This window comes from Podarcis bocagei (assembly GCF_964188305.1).
Source record: "Podarcis bocagei genome assembly, chromosome: 5".
In the NCBI taxonomy this organism is placed as follows: Eukaryota; Metazoa; Chordata; class Lepidosauria; order Squamata; family Lacertidae; genus Podarcis; species Podarcis bocagei.
In genome coordinates, this window is record NC_138129.1 from 35,703,802 (window position 1) to 35,718,400 (window position 14,599).

General features: G+C 45.2%; 1 protein-coding gene across 1 annotated transcript in view; it reads left to right on the forward strand.

Annotated features, from left to right (window-relative positions):
- Positions 1 to 14,599, forward strand: part of TSPAN2 (tetraspanin 2) — a 65,672-nt gene that overhangs the window by 11,816 nt on the left and 39,257 nt on the right. The window contains exon 2 of the mRNA XM_081194795.1: positions 14,020 to 14,122. Coding sequence (XP_081050921.1) covers positions 14,020 to 14,122 — 103 coding nt within the window. The remainder of the gene's footprint in view (positions 1 to 14,019; positions 14,123 to 14,599) is intronic.

A 14,599-nucleotide genomic window follows, 5' to 3' on the forward strand; every position in this document is an offset into this window, starting at 1 on the left:
ATATTGATCTAGCTAATTCCAGCCTTGCATCGCAAGATTTTGCACTTGCTGCAGCCGCCATCATTGCCACAGGTGCTCCCAGTGATGTGTTACACCTTTTCTCCTGCTGCAGCCTTTGCCACTAATTAGCACTTTGGCTTGCCTTTGTTTTACTGTTTACTGCCTTTGGAGATGTGTTGATCCTCCTCTGATTATTTATTGCAGAACTTCTGTGCCTTTAACAGATGCATCATAGGAAGTAATCACACAGGAGAAGTTTTCTAAAGCACAGAGCAGGCCAAATGTCAAATACCAAATGCCATGCATATACGGTGGTACCTCGGGTTACATACGCTTCAGGTTACATATGCTTCAGGTTACAGACTCCGCTAACCCAGAAATAGTACCTCGGGTTAAGAACTTTGCTTCAGGATGAGAACAGAAATCGTGCTCAGGTGGCGCGGTGGCAGCAGGAGGCCCCATTAGCTAAAGTGGTGCTTCAGGTTAAGAACAGTTTCAGGTTAAGAACGGACCTCCGGAACGAATTAAGTACTTAACCCGAAGTACCACTGTATGCCTCCTGTCTTCTGTCGAAGTATGCCAATACCTGTGCCAAAGTAAATCTAAAGTGCCTTGGTGAAGCAGGTGGGGGGGGCTTTTTGGTGTTGTTGTTGTTGTTTAGTCGTTTCCGACTCTTCGTGACCCCATGGACCAGCGCACGCCAGGCACTCCTGTCTTCCACTGCCTCCCGCAGTTTGGTCAAACTCATGTTAGTAGCTTCGAGAACACTGTTCAATCATCTTGTCTTCTGTCATCCCCTTCTCCTTATGCCCTCAATCTTTCCCAGCATCAAGGTCTTTTCCAGGGAGTCTTCTTTTCTCATGAGGTGGCCAAAGTACTGGAGCCTCAGCTTCAGGATTTTGGTGCCATAGACTAACACAAAAGCTATTTGGATTTCTGTCCTGTAGAGCAACCTCCCCCAACCTGTTGTAGTCCAGAGGATTTGGAGGGCACCAGGTGGGAGACAGCTAGGCTGTTTTGCTCTTGCTCTTCCCACCAGCATTGCACTTGATGGTCAGAGCAATGTGGCTCTTCTAGAGTCTGGTGGGAAATCACCATCTTAGAAGAGGTTACTAATCATTATGGCAGGATTCCTTAATTGCACTCTCTGATTCCAAGTTCTAATGATTCCGAGATGGCAAATGGGATGAACCCTTTCTTCCTTCTCTGGAGGCTTCAGGAAAGTGGGACGCGCAGTCTTGCGATAAATCTTTTATTCATATTTGGAAGGCTGTCAAAGTGCAATGTGTGCTCATTCAGTAGTTCCATAATTTTGAGTTTTTAAATAAAGACTAAAAGATCTACTCCCTGGTATTATAGATCTAGCATAGCCAATGTGCGGCCCCAGCCAGCATAGCCAGTGGTCAGAGATTATGGGAGCTGCAGTCCAGCAACATCTAGAGGAAGGGGCGGACCTTGGTAATATGCCGCCCTTTTGTGAGGCCATTTGACGCCCTCCCCCCAGCCCACATGACACCGGCTTAAGCTGGGGCTTGGGAAGAAGGCATGAGGCTCTGGCAGGGTCCTAGAGCCCTCCTACCTCCTTCCCAAGGCCACTTGTCTAGTTTTGGGAATAAGGATTCTAGGACCCTGTCAGAGCCCTCACACCAGGCTTTGAAGTGCACCTTCCTTGGCTGCACACCCGGTGTGTCCGCACCACTCACACTACCCTAAATCTGCTTCTGCTAGAAGGCCCCACATCAGCTGTCCTGTTATAGATTGCATCAGAGGACCTAGAAACTAAGGCAGTGGGGTGACCTTTGGGAGGATATGTCCTTTCTGATACACATGTGCATATGATTGTGACTTGTATGGCTAGGTGAATACAGAGGCATAGCGTGGGAGGGGGCTGTGGGGGCCATGGCCCTGGGTGCAATTTTGAGAAGAGGCCAGAAGGAGCTGCGGAGCAATCAATGAAAATTTGATGGATGTTTGTTCCAATTCAGCAATAAATTGTGGGCTTTCCCAGGGAAAGTAGTGCGACAAAAGAAAAAACCTCTCAGACCCATGCCTAGAAATCATGGGTCAAACAAAACTGTGGATCATCCCTGTCAGAAATGTAAGTAACACATATCAGGAGGTCAGCACAAAAATAAATGGTTTTGTAGCTGCACCTACAGTTTAGCTGATTCCGCCATTTGTATGGTGGAATGAGGAGACAAGTTGAATTTCTCCCAAGAGATTGCTGTGCCTAGATTCCATTCTAATGGCCCATCAAGCCTATTGCAAATTCTTCCCAATGGCTTTCCATTTTATTTTGTTGCTTAAATGAAACTTTAATGCAGCCCTGAGTCTGGTTGCGAAAGCAACTTGCTTTTGAATACCATTGGATGTTATTCAAAGCAGTGACTCTCTCTGCAGCTGCCCTATTCTGAGTACATGTGCTTTCCTGTTTGGAATTTGAATATACAAAAGCCTATGGGTGGCCTATGAAATCCTAAAGTGCAGGTCAGCTGCTCAAACCAATATGTAGATCTGTCTTAACTTAAGCTCCACATTTGCTTCCTTCTGTTCCAAGGTTGCCATGTGAGGGATTGCAATGCTGAACTCTCAGAGCCCACATGACACCTTCTCTGTGGACTCATTTCAGTATTCCAGCAATAAATTTGGCAGCATAGAGAGCGCCCCGGAAATGCCCCCCCACACAAACACCCATTGCCATCTCTGCAACAAGCTATCTGCGCAAAACCTTCAGGGGACCAGCATGGACCTCAGCGCTGATGCCTCCATGTTTTTTGACTATGGACACTGGATGTGTATTATAGTTCAAGATTTTAAATATGTTTTAGCCCAAACATAGGGTAGGGTACAAATCCTCACTTGGACATGAAGCAGCCTCTCAGCCAAATCTGCCTCGCAAGCTTGCTGTGGGGATTAAATGAGGAGGGGGTGGGAACCAGCTCCTTGGAGAAAAAGCTGGGATAGAAATGCAATAATTAAATAGAAATCTGATGTGCCATTGTAATGGGGATCTGCCAAGGGTGAAATAGACCATCACTCAAACTCTTAAGAGGCAAAGTAGTGTTGTGAAAAAAATATTACAAAGACACTTACGGCTTTGTTCACACTACTGTGCACCCCATGCCTAAAAGCAGTGGGGGTTGAGTGGTTTTCCATTTGCCGCATTGCTTTCCCCAAGAAAACCCACTGTTTACTGCTGAATCCACAGAAGAAGAAGAAGAAGAAGAAGAAGAAGAAGAAGAAGAAGAAGACGAAGATGAAGAAGAAAACAATTGACATTTGTTCCAATTCAGCAGTGAACAGCCAATTTCCCCAGGGGATAGCAGGAAGGAGAAGTGGAAGTGTGGACAATCCCTAAGTCCTTGGGACACACCCACCCACATCCAGGGGAAATGGCCCTGTTTGAGGAAGGGCCATAGCTCAGTGGTAGAGCATCTGCCTTGGTACACTTATGAACATTTAACATATAACTAAGACCTCAAAATTCCTATCACACATGCAAGTTATCCCAGGTTCAGTCCCCAGCATCTCCAGGTGGGACTGGAAGAGAACCCTGCCTGAAACCCTGGAGAAATCACTGCCAGTCAATGGAGACAATATGGAGCTAAGTGGACCATTGGCTTGTCTCGGGACTCATCCACACTTCACTAGGCCTGCACCTAGAGAGCACAGGTCTGAGAGGTTTCCCACTTGTCCCCTGCTTTCTAGGCATGAGCCTGAGCAGTTTTCTGTTTGCCCTACCACTCTGTATCATGGAATCAGAGCAAACATCAATCCACAGAAAAGTCGATTGACGTTTGCTCCAATTCAGCAGTAAAGAGTAGGTTTTCCTGAGGGACAGGACAAGTGGGTGTGTGGATGAGCCCTTGGTATAAGGCAGCTTGCTGTGTTCCTAGCTTGCTGTGTTCTTGTCCTCCTGCCCTTGGGAAAGTGGGGGTTGGGTAAGAATCCCTTTCAGTGCAAGGGAGTGTCCGCATAATGGAATGTAGGTGAGTGGGAGGACAATGAAGCCTCCTCTAGTAGACAGCATGTACCGAGTGTCTCGTAAAGTAAATTGTTTGCACTGAGTTTCCACTGTTTACTCCTGCATTGAGTGCATGCCCAGAAAATCATTGCCCGCCTGCATGAGGGTTTGGAAGAGGCAGCCTGTCTCTGCAGGAAGCCGTGGGTCTGGTCACTTTTTAGGCTCATTACGAGTGGGTGGTGAAAGAGATGAGATGATGTCCTCACCGTGCCTTGGACTCAGCCTGTTTCACAAACGCTGCAGCCAGCAAGCTGCATTTGTTGCATCACAATAAAGCAGAGCATCACATCCCTTGAACAATGACTCGGTCCATCTCTTCTGTGTGGAGACTGTGTCACCAGGAACTGTGGGGCTCTTACATGATTGCTCAACTGCAGCTGTGTGTGTGTGTGTGTGTGTGTGTGTGTTACTGAGAAGACTAGAAGACAAGAGGGTTTAGAAATCTCACTGGGGAGAGAGGTTAAAAAGAAAGCACTACAAGTGATGTTAATGGTTTTGGGAGGAACTGCTATTCATTGTTATAGTATAGAACTCTCTCTCTCTCTCTCTCTCTCTCTCTCTTTTACACACACACACACACACACACACACACACCTGGGGACCACCCAGTCCAGATCTGACCTCAAATCAATTTGCAGGCAGGGCTAAACCCTACTGAACATCTGGATGGGGAAGGAGATTGTGTGTCTCCTCCCCCACCCCTAAGGAGAGCTGAAGTGTTCAGTCCTGTGGAGGTGCTGCTTCACAGGCTAAGGAACACCCTGCACCCCACAGGATCAAATCCTCCACTCACTAGCTGGTGAGCAGAGGATTCACTCCTTCTGGGGTCTGCTTCCTTTCCTGCCCATGACAGAATAAGATCCACAAGTAGCTACTAAGCCTCTAAAACCCTTTTGTCGTTCCCATCCCTTGTGATATGTGAACTGAAAACCTGATAACAAAAGAACTTTCCTGGGGGAAAGGAACTGATTGCCTAAATGCTACAATGCGCCTCACTACTGAGGTTTGTTCCTATCGTCACTGAAAAGGTTGTGTAAAACCGACTTTACCTTTGGACTTGTACATGCGGGCGAAGGCGGTTTTACACATACCTATGCAGAGCAACTCTTTGTAGTAGCTGCAGTACTTTTAAGTAACGTACCAGGAAAAAAGCAACTGCTTCTGAGTAGCTTGTTACTTGAAGCAGGTTACAGGAAGTTAGTTAGTCAGACTGTGCACTGAATCTCTTGATGCCAATATCCTGAGTACCGTGATGCAGCATTTTTATGCCTGACAGTACACTTAAATGCTTACAGGCTTAAATTTACTCTTTTATCATTATGATCAAAGAACTGTACAGCTTTGATTTGTACAATTTAAAAGTTACTATTTTCACATTTGTCATTGGAGCGTTCTGCCCTTTTCTACAGGGTCTCAGAGCTTGCGTGCACATTGTTGTTTCTGTGGAGTTGTGTGTGGTAACCTTAAAAGCCCTCTATGCATCAACAGGAGGGGTCTGAATTGTGCATCTTATGGGGCTCCGCTCCCCCTTTATTCTCTCCCAGGGTGGCCCTGCCCTCTGCCTGCCCCTCAGAGTCAGTGCATGAAAATGAGTCCCTCCTGTTCCTGTCCAGTTTCATTCTCTATTCCACCTGCACCCGCTTAGTGTGCCCCAGCCATTCATTTGAACAGCAGACAGAGAGGTGCAACAGGAGTCAAACTCCACAGAGATGGAGGTTTTAAGTAGCTCCAGCTTGCTACATTGATGGCTCCTTGCTCCCTGGCTGCACAGGAAACAGCAAGAGAGAATGCAGAAGGGTGATCTTTCAGGTTGGAAGCCTGGTGAGATCTGATCTTTCCTTTCCCCCTTTTTTTAAAAAGAAAGATGAGTAAAGTAAATGGTGAAGGAAACTGGTTTACTTCAGGTATTGCTTTAATTGAGTAGTTTTTGCCAAACAGGAAACCATGTGGGCATCTAATTTCAAGGGAAGCTATTCTGAATCAGATCTTTGGGTTGTTTTGTCAATAGCAGGTTGCTTGCTTGCTTTATTTATTTATTTATCATTTATTTATTTATTTATTTGTACCTATTGTGTGGCACAGTGGAACACATGTAATGAAGTGTCTGAGGCGCATTGCATCTGAGGATTTGTGGGTGTTTTATCAGTCAGCGGTAGGAGTGATTTAGCCATGTGAAGATGTTGATGTTTTTGTTGGAGGGCTTCTGGGGTTTTTTGTTTGTTTGTTTGTTTGTTTGTTTCCTGACATGATCACCTTGATCAGTTGAAATGTTTGTTGATCTTCCATGATACTGCTGTAGTTTGGCCAAATCAGAGCCGTAGGTTTCACCACTGACGCTGCTTTAAAAAAAATAATAATCCTTTGTGTTGGGCGAGCGGGTGCCGCGGCTTGAGTGAAATGGCCTTGCAGGCCAAATTAGGATTCCCGCAGAGCCAAATTGCGCCTGCCAGCTGGAGGTTCTGCCTGCCTCCCATATAGACTGGTCTCCCTGCTGGCAAGACAAATGTACCAGACACTGGAGAAACCTCCAGTACAGTCTATACAGTGAAGGCTGTACAACAAGTCTGCAGTTGAAGTAACTGCTGTGTGAATAGCCTATGCCTGCCACAAAAACCAATGGAGGGTATCTGATACCTGCTATTTCTTCCTCCTACCATGGTGATAACTGCCATGACCTCTCCACCTGAAGTTCAATTCAGCCATGAACTCATTCAGTAGCCGTCTCTCTCAGCCTCGGCTGCCCATCGGCAATTATGAGCATAGCAATACTTCTGTGCCAAATTACAGGGCTGTTGTAAAGATTCCTGGTGCTTGTGAAGCGCTCTAAAGCTCTATATAAATGCTAGATGTTATTATCATTACAAAATGCTGTGGGGTCTATATCCACTCACCTTGATCTAAATTATGAATTGACCTAATTTGACTGATTGATCAAATGTGTCTTTTCCTCACACCTGAGACAGTCCTGAAGTGAAATAATCAACTGACTGTTAAACACAAAGTAATATTTTGTAAATATGCCTATCGCTGTGTATGCCCTGGCATATTTTTCTTTCTCTATAATAATAATAATAATAATTAATAATAATAATTTATTATTTATACCCCGCCCAACTTGCTGGGTTTCCCCAGCCACTCTGGGCTGCTTCCAAAAAAACACTAAAATACAATAACCTATTAAACATTAAAAGCTTCCCTAAACAGGGCTGCCTTCAGGTGTCTTCTAAAAGTTTGGTAATTATTTTTCTCTCTGACATCTGGTGGGAGGGCGTTCCACAGGGCAGGTGCCACTACAGAGAAGGCCCTGTGCCTGGTCCCCTGTAACTTGGCTTCTCGCAGTAAGGCAACTGCCAGAAGGCCCTCGGCGCTGGACCTCAGTGTCCGGGCAGAACGATGGAGGTGGAGACGCTCCTTCAGGTATACTGGACCGAGGCCGTTTAGGGCTTTAAAGGTCAGCACCAACACTTTGAATTGTGCTCAGAAACGTACTGGGAGTCAGTGTAAGTCTTTCAAGGTGTTATGTGGTCTCAGCAGCTGCTCCCAGTCACCAGTTTAGCTGCCGCATTCTGGATTAGTTGTAGTTTCCGGGTCACCTTCAAAGGTAGCCCCCACATAGAGCGCATTGCAGTAGTCCAAGTGGGAGATAACCAGAGCATGCACCACTCTGGCGAGACAGTCTGCAGGCAGGTAGGGTCTCAGCCTGCGTACCAGATGGAGCTGATAAACAGCTGCCCTGTCCCCCCAAAACAGTACTTCTGTCTTGTCAGGATTCAACCTCAATCTGTTAGCCACCATCCATCCAAACTACTAGTTGTTAGTTTTGGCTAGGATGAGTTTACACCGAGAAAGATTCTATTAGGATAGAGGGGCAGTTTGTTTCTCTGTCTAAGTGCCCCTGCATTCCTCCATTGTAGCTGAAGGGCATGGGATCAACTTCTCCCTCTCTATCATCTACTGGAAGCACAAAGAGAGCTCCTCTTTTCCATCATCGTAAGGCACCGCTTCCTTCTTAACAACTTAGTCTTTAGGGCTTGACTGCTCCCTGCTGCCCCCCTCTCATGCCTGCTGCACACACAGGTCTCTGCTTTGCAGAGCTGCAGAACCGCCCAGCAGGGTCCTTGAAATTGCTCTTGGCAGCAGAGCCTGGCTCCCTGCCAACAACCCAGTCTCTCTGGGAGTGCGCTGTTAGGTGAAACTGCCAAGGGGGGTGTTTATTTCCATTTGGGTCTGTGATGATGTAAAGGGATTTCTTTGCCATTGGCAATTTCTGTCTGCTTTAAGCAAGTCGCTTCCTGGAACCACACTGTTTGTTAGCTTGGGTAGATTATTGTTCAAAAAAAGCCAGGAGGTATTGAGGCAGGCACTACTAAGGCTTATCCTACGCAGAGTGCTGCATCGTATTTTATGGCAACCCCTTACGTCTGCTAATGGTTTTGTATATACTCCTCAGAATGGGAAATCCACCCATGGCAAAGATGCAATAGTGGGTGTGGCAAATTAGGTTACCGGCAAAGGTAAAAGAAGTACTGCTGCACTGTTAAAAGTAAATGTTCCAGATCCCTCCTGAATATTTATCCCATACGTAGGGAGTGGAGAAAGAAGCAGTACAATGTGATCATTTAGCAAAGGGCCATGGGTCAGTGGTAAGAGGGGTTTGAGAGGTCCAGGGGGTGGTAACATGAGAACGGGCCTGCTCTGCAGTGGCTCCCCATCTGTGGAATGCTCTCCCCAGGAAAGTTTGCCTGGCGCCTTCATTATACACCTTTAGGTGCCATTCCTTTTTAACCAGCCCTTTGGTTGATCCGATTTACATCCTATGCCCTTTTAAAATGTGCTCTTTTGTGGGGGGCAGTTGTTGTTGTTTTTATTAGGTATTTTGTGGTTTTACGTCTTGATTTAATTCTGTGAATCGCCCTGAGACCCCAAGGTATAGGGCGGTATATAAATTATTATAATAATAATAATAATAATAATAATAATAATAATAATAATAGCAGCATCTGCTTTACATGTGAAAGGTCCTGGGTTCAGTTTACAGCATTTGCCAGTAGGACAGGGGGAAATCCCCTTTCTAAAAGCCTAGGGAGCCACAGCCAGTCAGTATATACTGTTGCACGCCATCCCAATCTCCGAACAGTGTGAGATTCCAGGGGTTCCAGGTGCTTACCCAAGGTTCAGTTTCCCTGGAATGAGGGACACTGGAGACTGTGGCATCTTTATGATATACAGTTTATTTACACAGATATACAATAAGATGGAGGGGCTCGCAGCATTTACACCCCAGCAGGTCTTGCTTCTCCAATAGCCACAGCTTTGGATCCCAGCAGAAATCAGGCATGGCTGTGCCTCTCAGCTGTCCAGCCTGCTTTTTGTCTTTCTTTTTGTCTTTTACTTTTTGTCTCTTGCCTTTTGTCTTTCTAATAGACAGTTGAGGTACAGAGCCACTTCTGTTGTTGCCATACTTTTGGACCAATTCTTTTGGAGCCATTATGGCCCTTGCCTGGCTCTCTACTCTCTGCATGTTTATCTGGTGCGTGAAGGGGCTGTACTGAATGCAAGTATTGCAAGAGTGTGTACCTGCTGTGTCAACAGCACCGTGTGGCCTCACATCTCCGCCCCCCTTAAAAAAAAAAAGATATTTCAGTTCATTGTGGTGGGTGTTCAGTATGCTGCCTTGGTATTTCTTATAAATGAAAGGTAGTGCAGACATGCTTTTAATAAATGCAAATAAATAGCTACCTGCCCAACTGCTGGCAACGGAGAGCTGGACTTGTGCTTTGAAAGTGAATAGCAGTTTGATATACTGGCTGTTGGTCTCTCGTAATATGACACGGAGCAATAGTTTTTGATAGTCTGATGTTTCAGCTGTGCCTCTAATTGTGCTCAGCCTGTATATTTGCAAAGAAATGCAAATTTTACAAAACACCAATAAGCTTCGGTTAACCTCCTTTCCAGTCCTCTGTTTTACCTTTCTATGTGGTTTCTGGGAAGGAGCAAGAGCTTTCTCCATCTTCCTCAGACTAGGTGGCTGCATTTCCTGTAACTGAAATTTGCTCCGCCCATTCACATACAGTACCTTCCAGTTTTTCACAGATACAGCCGATGCTTATTTGTGCGTATAAGGGTGATTCTCACACCGAGGACCACTGCCTAAAAGGTGGGCGAGGGGAGCACACAAACACAAACACGCCTCCTTTTCTGACTCATTTACTCTGCGATTGCTGCTGCTGCTGCTGAAACAGGATGTGTTCATAAACTGACCACAACTGTTTTCTTTTTTTCTTCTTTTTCCTTTTTTAAGCGTCAGAATCATTCCTTCTATTGCTGGTGTTCAGTCTGGAAGTTCCATTGCTCAAAATGGCACCACCCACAGACAAGAGGGAGGTATGGGCAGACCTGGGGGAACTCCACGTTTACCAAGTAGAACAAATATTTAGAGGGGAGATTAAGGGTAGGGGGACCAGACCAATGTGGACTGTGCATGCTCAATGGCTGCAGCACACTGAGTGTGTGGGAGCAGAGAGGAAAATGGGGGCAGGGAGAGTGGAATCGAGTGACTGGAATCCTGGACAGCAGCATTCCACACTATAAAATTTTGCTACAGGTTTCACTTGTGTTTAACCAAATTTTCAGCTTTACTACAGATCAGACTGTTGGGGTATGTGTGTGTTTAACATCTGCAACATGTTCAGCAATATTTACTAACTGTTTAGGTTGTTCAATAGGGAGAGGATTTGAAGGGACGCAGGGCATCCTTAAGAATTTTAGCAAACATGTGGGCAAGCAGTTTAAAAGTGTTCCCAGCATCTCACAAAAAGACAAACTATCATCACAATGAAAATAGTGTTTTTACCAAGGACAGGTCCCATGGTAACAAGGGACGATTGGAATGTATGAATGCCTGGGAAATGAAGATTCCTTTCCAGCTTTCTAACTATTTTTGGATGGTCTCAGTTTGATTGTATTGACCTGAATCTTTGAGCAAAGAGTCCCCTTCCGCCTGAGTGTTCTTGGAAGGACAGGGCCTTGCTGAAAGCGGGAGAAGGGATCCGTTGTGACTGATGGAGCTGCATCTCAGTGATGGGTTTTGACAGCCAGCCCCACTTAAAGGGACTGCTTGTGTTTGCCTTGCTAGGCTCCTGTGGGGGCCTTTTTTGTTGGAGTAGTTAAGTGAAAGGCAGCTCACACTCTGAATAAGCCACTCATTCTCCCTGTGAAGTCTGAGGACCTTTTCAGCAGTTTGGCAAAGGCAGAGCTTGTAAGCAGCATATTGACAAGATCTCGTCTGCAGCTTTCCATGGCAAGGGTTCCCTGAAAGATAGCATAACTTGCACCTTTGGGATGTCACTGTCTCTTTTACACTACAGTAGAGCAGTATCTCAGTGTAGAGTTTGAAAGGACCTTAGTGCAGTGTGACAAACACTGGCACATTGTTAGAAAGAATATTAGTGGAGTGTTACAAATAGTAGTGTTTTGAGAGAATTCAGGTTTGCAACCAAGATATTCTGGGTGGCATTCGGAACAAACCAGATGGGTGGTATTCAATGTCACTCTCTTGCAGTTGTTCCATTTTCACAAGCATTGCAGCTTGCCAGATGAAACGATCCTCCCTCTGCCCCTCATGTGCTGTTCCAGGGGTTCTCCTGACCCACCCCATTTTTGTAGGGAATGGGGGTGCACAGGGAGGGGGTGACCCTGTTGCTCAAGCAGAAGTGCAGGGCTTCCACTGATTGGGCTGTTTAGGTTAATCCCGCCCATCAAAATTAACGAACATGACTTAGGGTGATTAATTTCAGTGGGTCTACTCTAAGTAAAACTTAGTTGAATACCACCCACTGTTCCGATATACGCAAGTGAACTGGGACTTTATTCAGACTGTTTTGGGGAGTTCAGTAATCTGTAGCATCATAGGGGCATAGTAGAAGTCTTGCCTTGAGGCACAGAAAAGATAAGTCCTCAAAAGCAGAGCTCTGCCCAGGCAGGCCAGCAAGACTACATGTGATTCAGAAGTATGTGGCTCAGTCACAACAGTTGTCCTGTTGGGTATTCATTTTTGTAGAGTGGGAGGTCACCTCCATTTTGTGTATCTTTGAGAAGCCTTTGCTGTGGCTCAGAATAGCCTCCAACCAAAGAGGGTTCCTGTAACTACCGTACTACAGAACTACGCTTGTGCTGAAAAAAGAGGCTGCCAGAGGATGACACCCTTCCCTCACACAAATGAGGTTCAACTCTACTACAGTGCAAATGAGTACAGAGTTGTGAGGCGGGTGTCCCTCAGCTGCAGCTGCAAATCGCACAGCAACACAAAGCTCTGTGTTGTGTGGCCTTGCAAAAGTGTTGGCTATTGTCTCTTTCTCTCTTCCATGAAGGAAAACAGGGTCGCTTCCTCAGCCTGCACCCTGGCCTCCTCTCCCTTCAGCTTCATTGGAGGAGGCATACTTACTCTCTCTCTCTCTCTCTCTCTCTCTCTCTCTCTCTCTCTCTCTCAACTTTGTGATTGTTTGAGGACTTGAACTTCCCTAGCAAAGAGATTGCCTTCCCTCCACACTGTATGTTTCGTTAGACATTTTCTCCCTCTTAAAGGAGCAATTGGCCAACTGACACCAAAACTCTGGATTGAAGGGAAGCCATCGCCTCCATAGGGAATTATTCTGAATTATTCTGGCCTGAAATAAATTATATTCTAGGGTTAGTATCTGCCTTTTAGAAAATGTGTTTGTGGGTCTGCCATTCTAGTGATAAATAGAGCAGTTAAGTGTTTGGTAACATCACTTAGTTCAAGATGAGGTGACTTAACTTTTGGTTCCATGCCCAAGGAAAAAGAGCTTTTCTTGAAAGCAACATGAATGGGATATTTATAAAGCAACAGGCTGATTTAAACATTTTGGAAACAGCTTACAAGCATCATGCAGGGAGACAATCATCTCATGTTCCATGGCCAGAGAAAATGCAACTCCTCACTAAATGGATGTCAAAATATGAGTGCATGTAAAGGAACTGTCAGCTTATTTTCTATGTGTAGCCTAGGGGTGTGTACAAACATATATGCATGCAAATCAGAACTTACCACAATTCTTTCTTTGACATCTCATGCCTGGATTCCTGCTTCTAAGGTGGCACATTTAACAGGTACACTGGCCAACAACACTGATTTATTTGTCTGCCTTGCCCTTCCTGTGCCATGCTTCAGCTGGGTTGTTCAATTTATTTATTTTTAAAGCACTGTGGATACATTTATTGAATTAAATGTACTTTCCCCTGTGTTGTTGTTTTTTTAAAAAACCAAAAACAAATCATAGAATCATTTTTACATGTTTGAATGCTGCTTTAGAAATAAGGAGAGAGTGGGCTAGTGATGTCACCAGTTTTTAACCAATCGGTATTGTGCACAGCCAGCTTCTGCCATAAACACACACAACTAGTTTCCCCTGAGTTCAGTTAATGAGAAAAGTTTAGATTCTAAATGAAAAAAAGCAAACAAACTAGAGAGCATTTCTGAGGTTATACATCAAAATGTCTGTATTCATCCTTGTTAGCACAGGAATGTTAATAGTTTTGGACAGAGACAAATGTGTGTAAATGCCAATAGCAATCTTTATACTGCAGTGTAGCATGTGAATTTGGACTCATCTGCTCTGGGAGTTTCCAAGTAGAAATAAGAAGTTGTTTGCAGATTTTCTGTGCTCACCAACTCTTCACCAAGAGAGCCAGTGTGGTGTAGTGGTTAAGAGCGGTAGTCTCGTAATCTGGGGAACCGGGTTCGCGTCTCCGCTCCTCCACATGTAGCTGCTGGGTGACCTTGGGCCAGTCACACTTCTGTGAAGTCTCTCAGCCCCACTCACCTCACAGAGTGTTTGTTGTGGGGGAGGAAGGGAAAGGAGAATGTTAGCCGCTTTGAGACTCCTTAAAGGGAGTGAAAGGCGGGATATCAAATCCAAACTCTTCTTCTTCTTCCTTTAGCTATTAACCTTTTGAATTTCGTTTTGCTTTTCCAGTTGGCAGGCTCAGCTGTCGTCGCATTTGGGCTATGGCTGCGGTTTGGAAACGTATTAAGAGATTTAGCGACTGACAAGACCTCTCCAGAATACATTTACATGGGTAAGTTCTGTGTAAATACTGACTGTGTAAAGATAAGTTTTCTGCAACCTTCAGACCAAGAAACTGGGTACCTGAATGGCATATTCTTCCACAAAACACTAGTGGCATCCTCTGACATTTCTCTCTCTCTCTCTCTCTCTCTCTCCCCCCCCTCCTCTTAGTGCACACATTTACATCCTGCTCTCGCTGAGCAGCAGTAGGAACAGAAGAGGGAAAGTCTGGGAAGGTTGGCTCTTTAGGGTTAAGAAACTCACATCTGTGCAATGTCAAACACACAGCATAGTAGAAACAACGTTTACGATCACAGGGGTTTTCTATGCTAGCAATCCCTTGCTGGCAGATAAAAAATCCAAATTATATTACTGTAAGTACTACAACTTAGACAGTTTGCAAATGTTTGCTTCAAGCTCCGTGATGTTCATTGTGAAGGGACCCATGGTATTTCTCTTTTTTTTTAATGTATTTTTATTAAATATT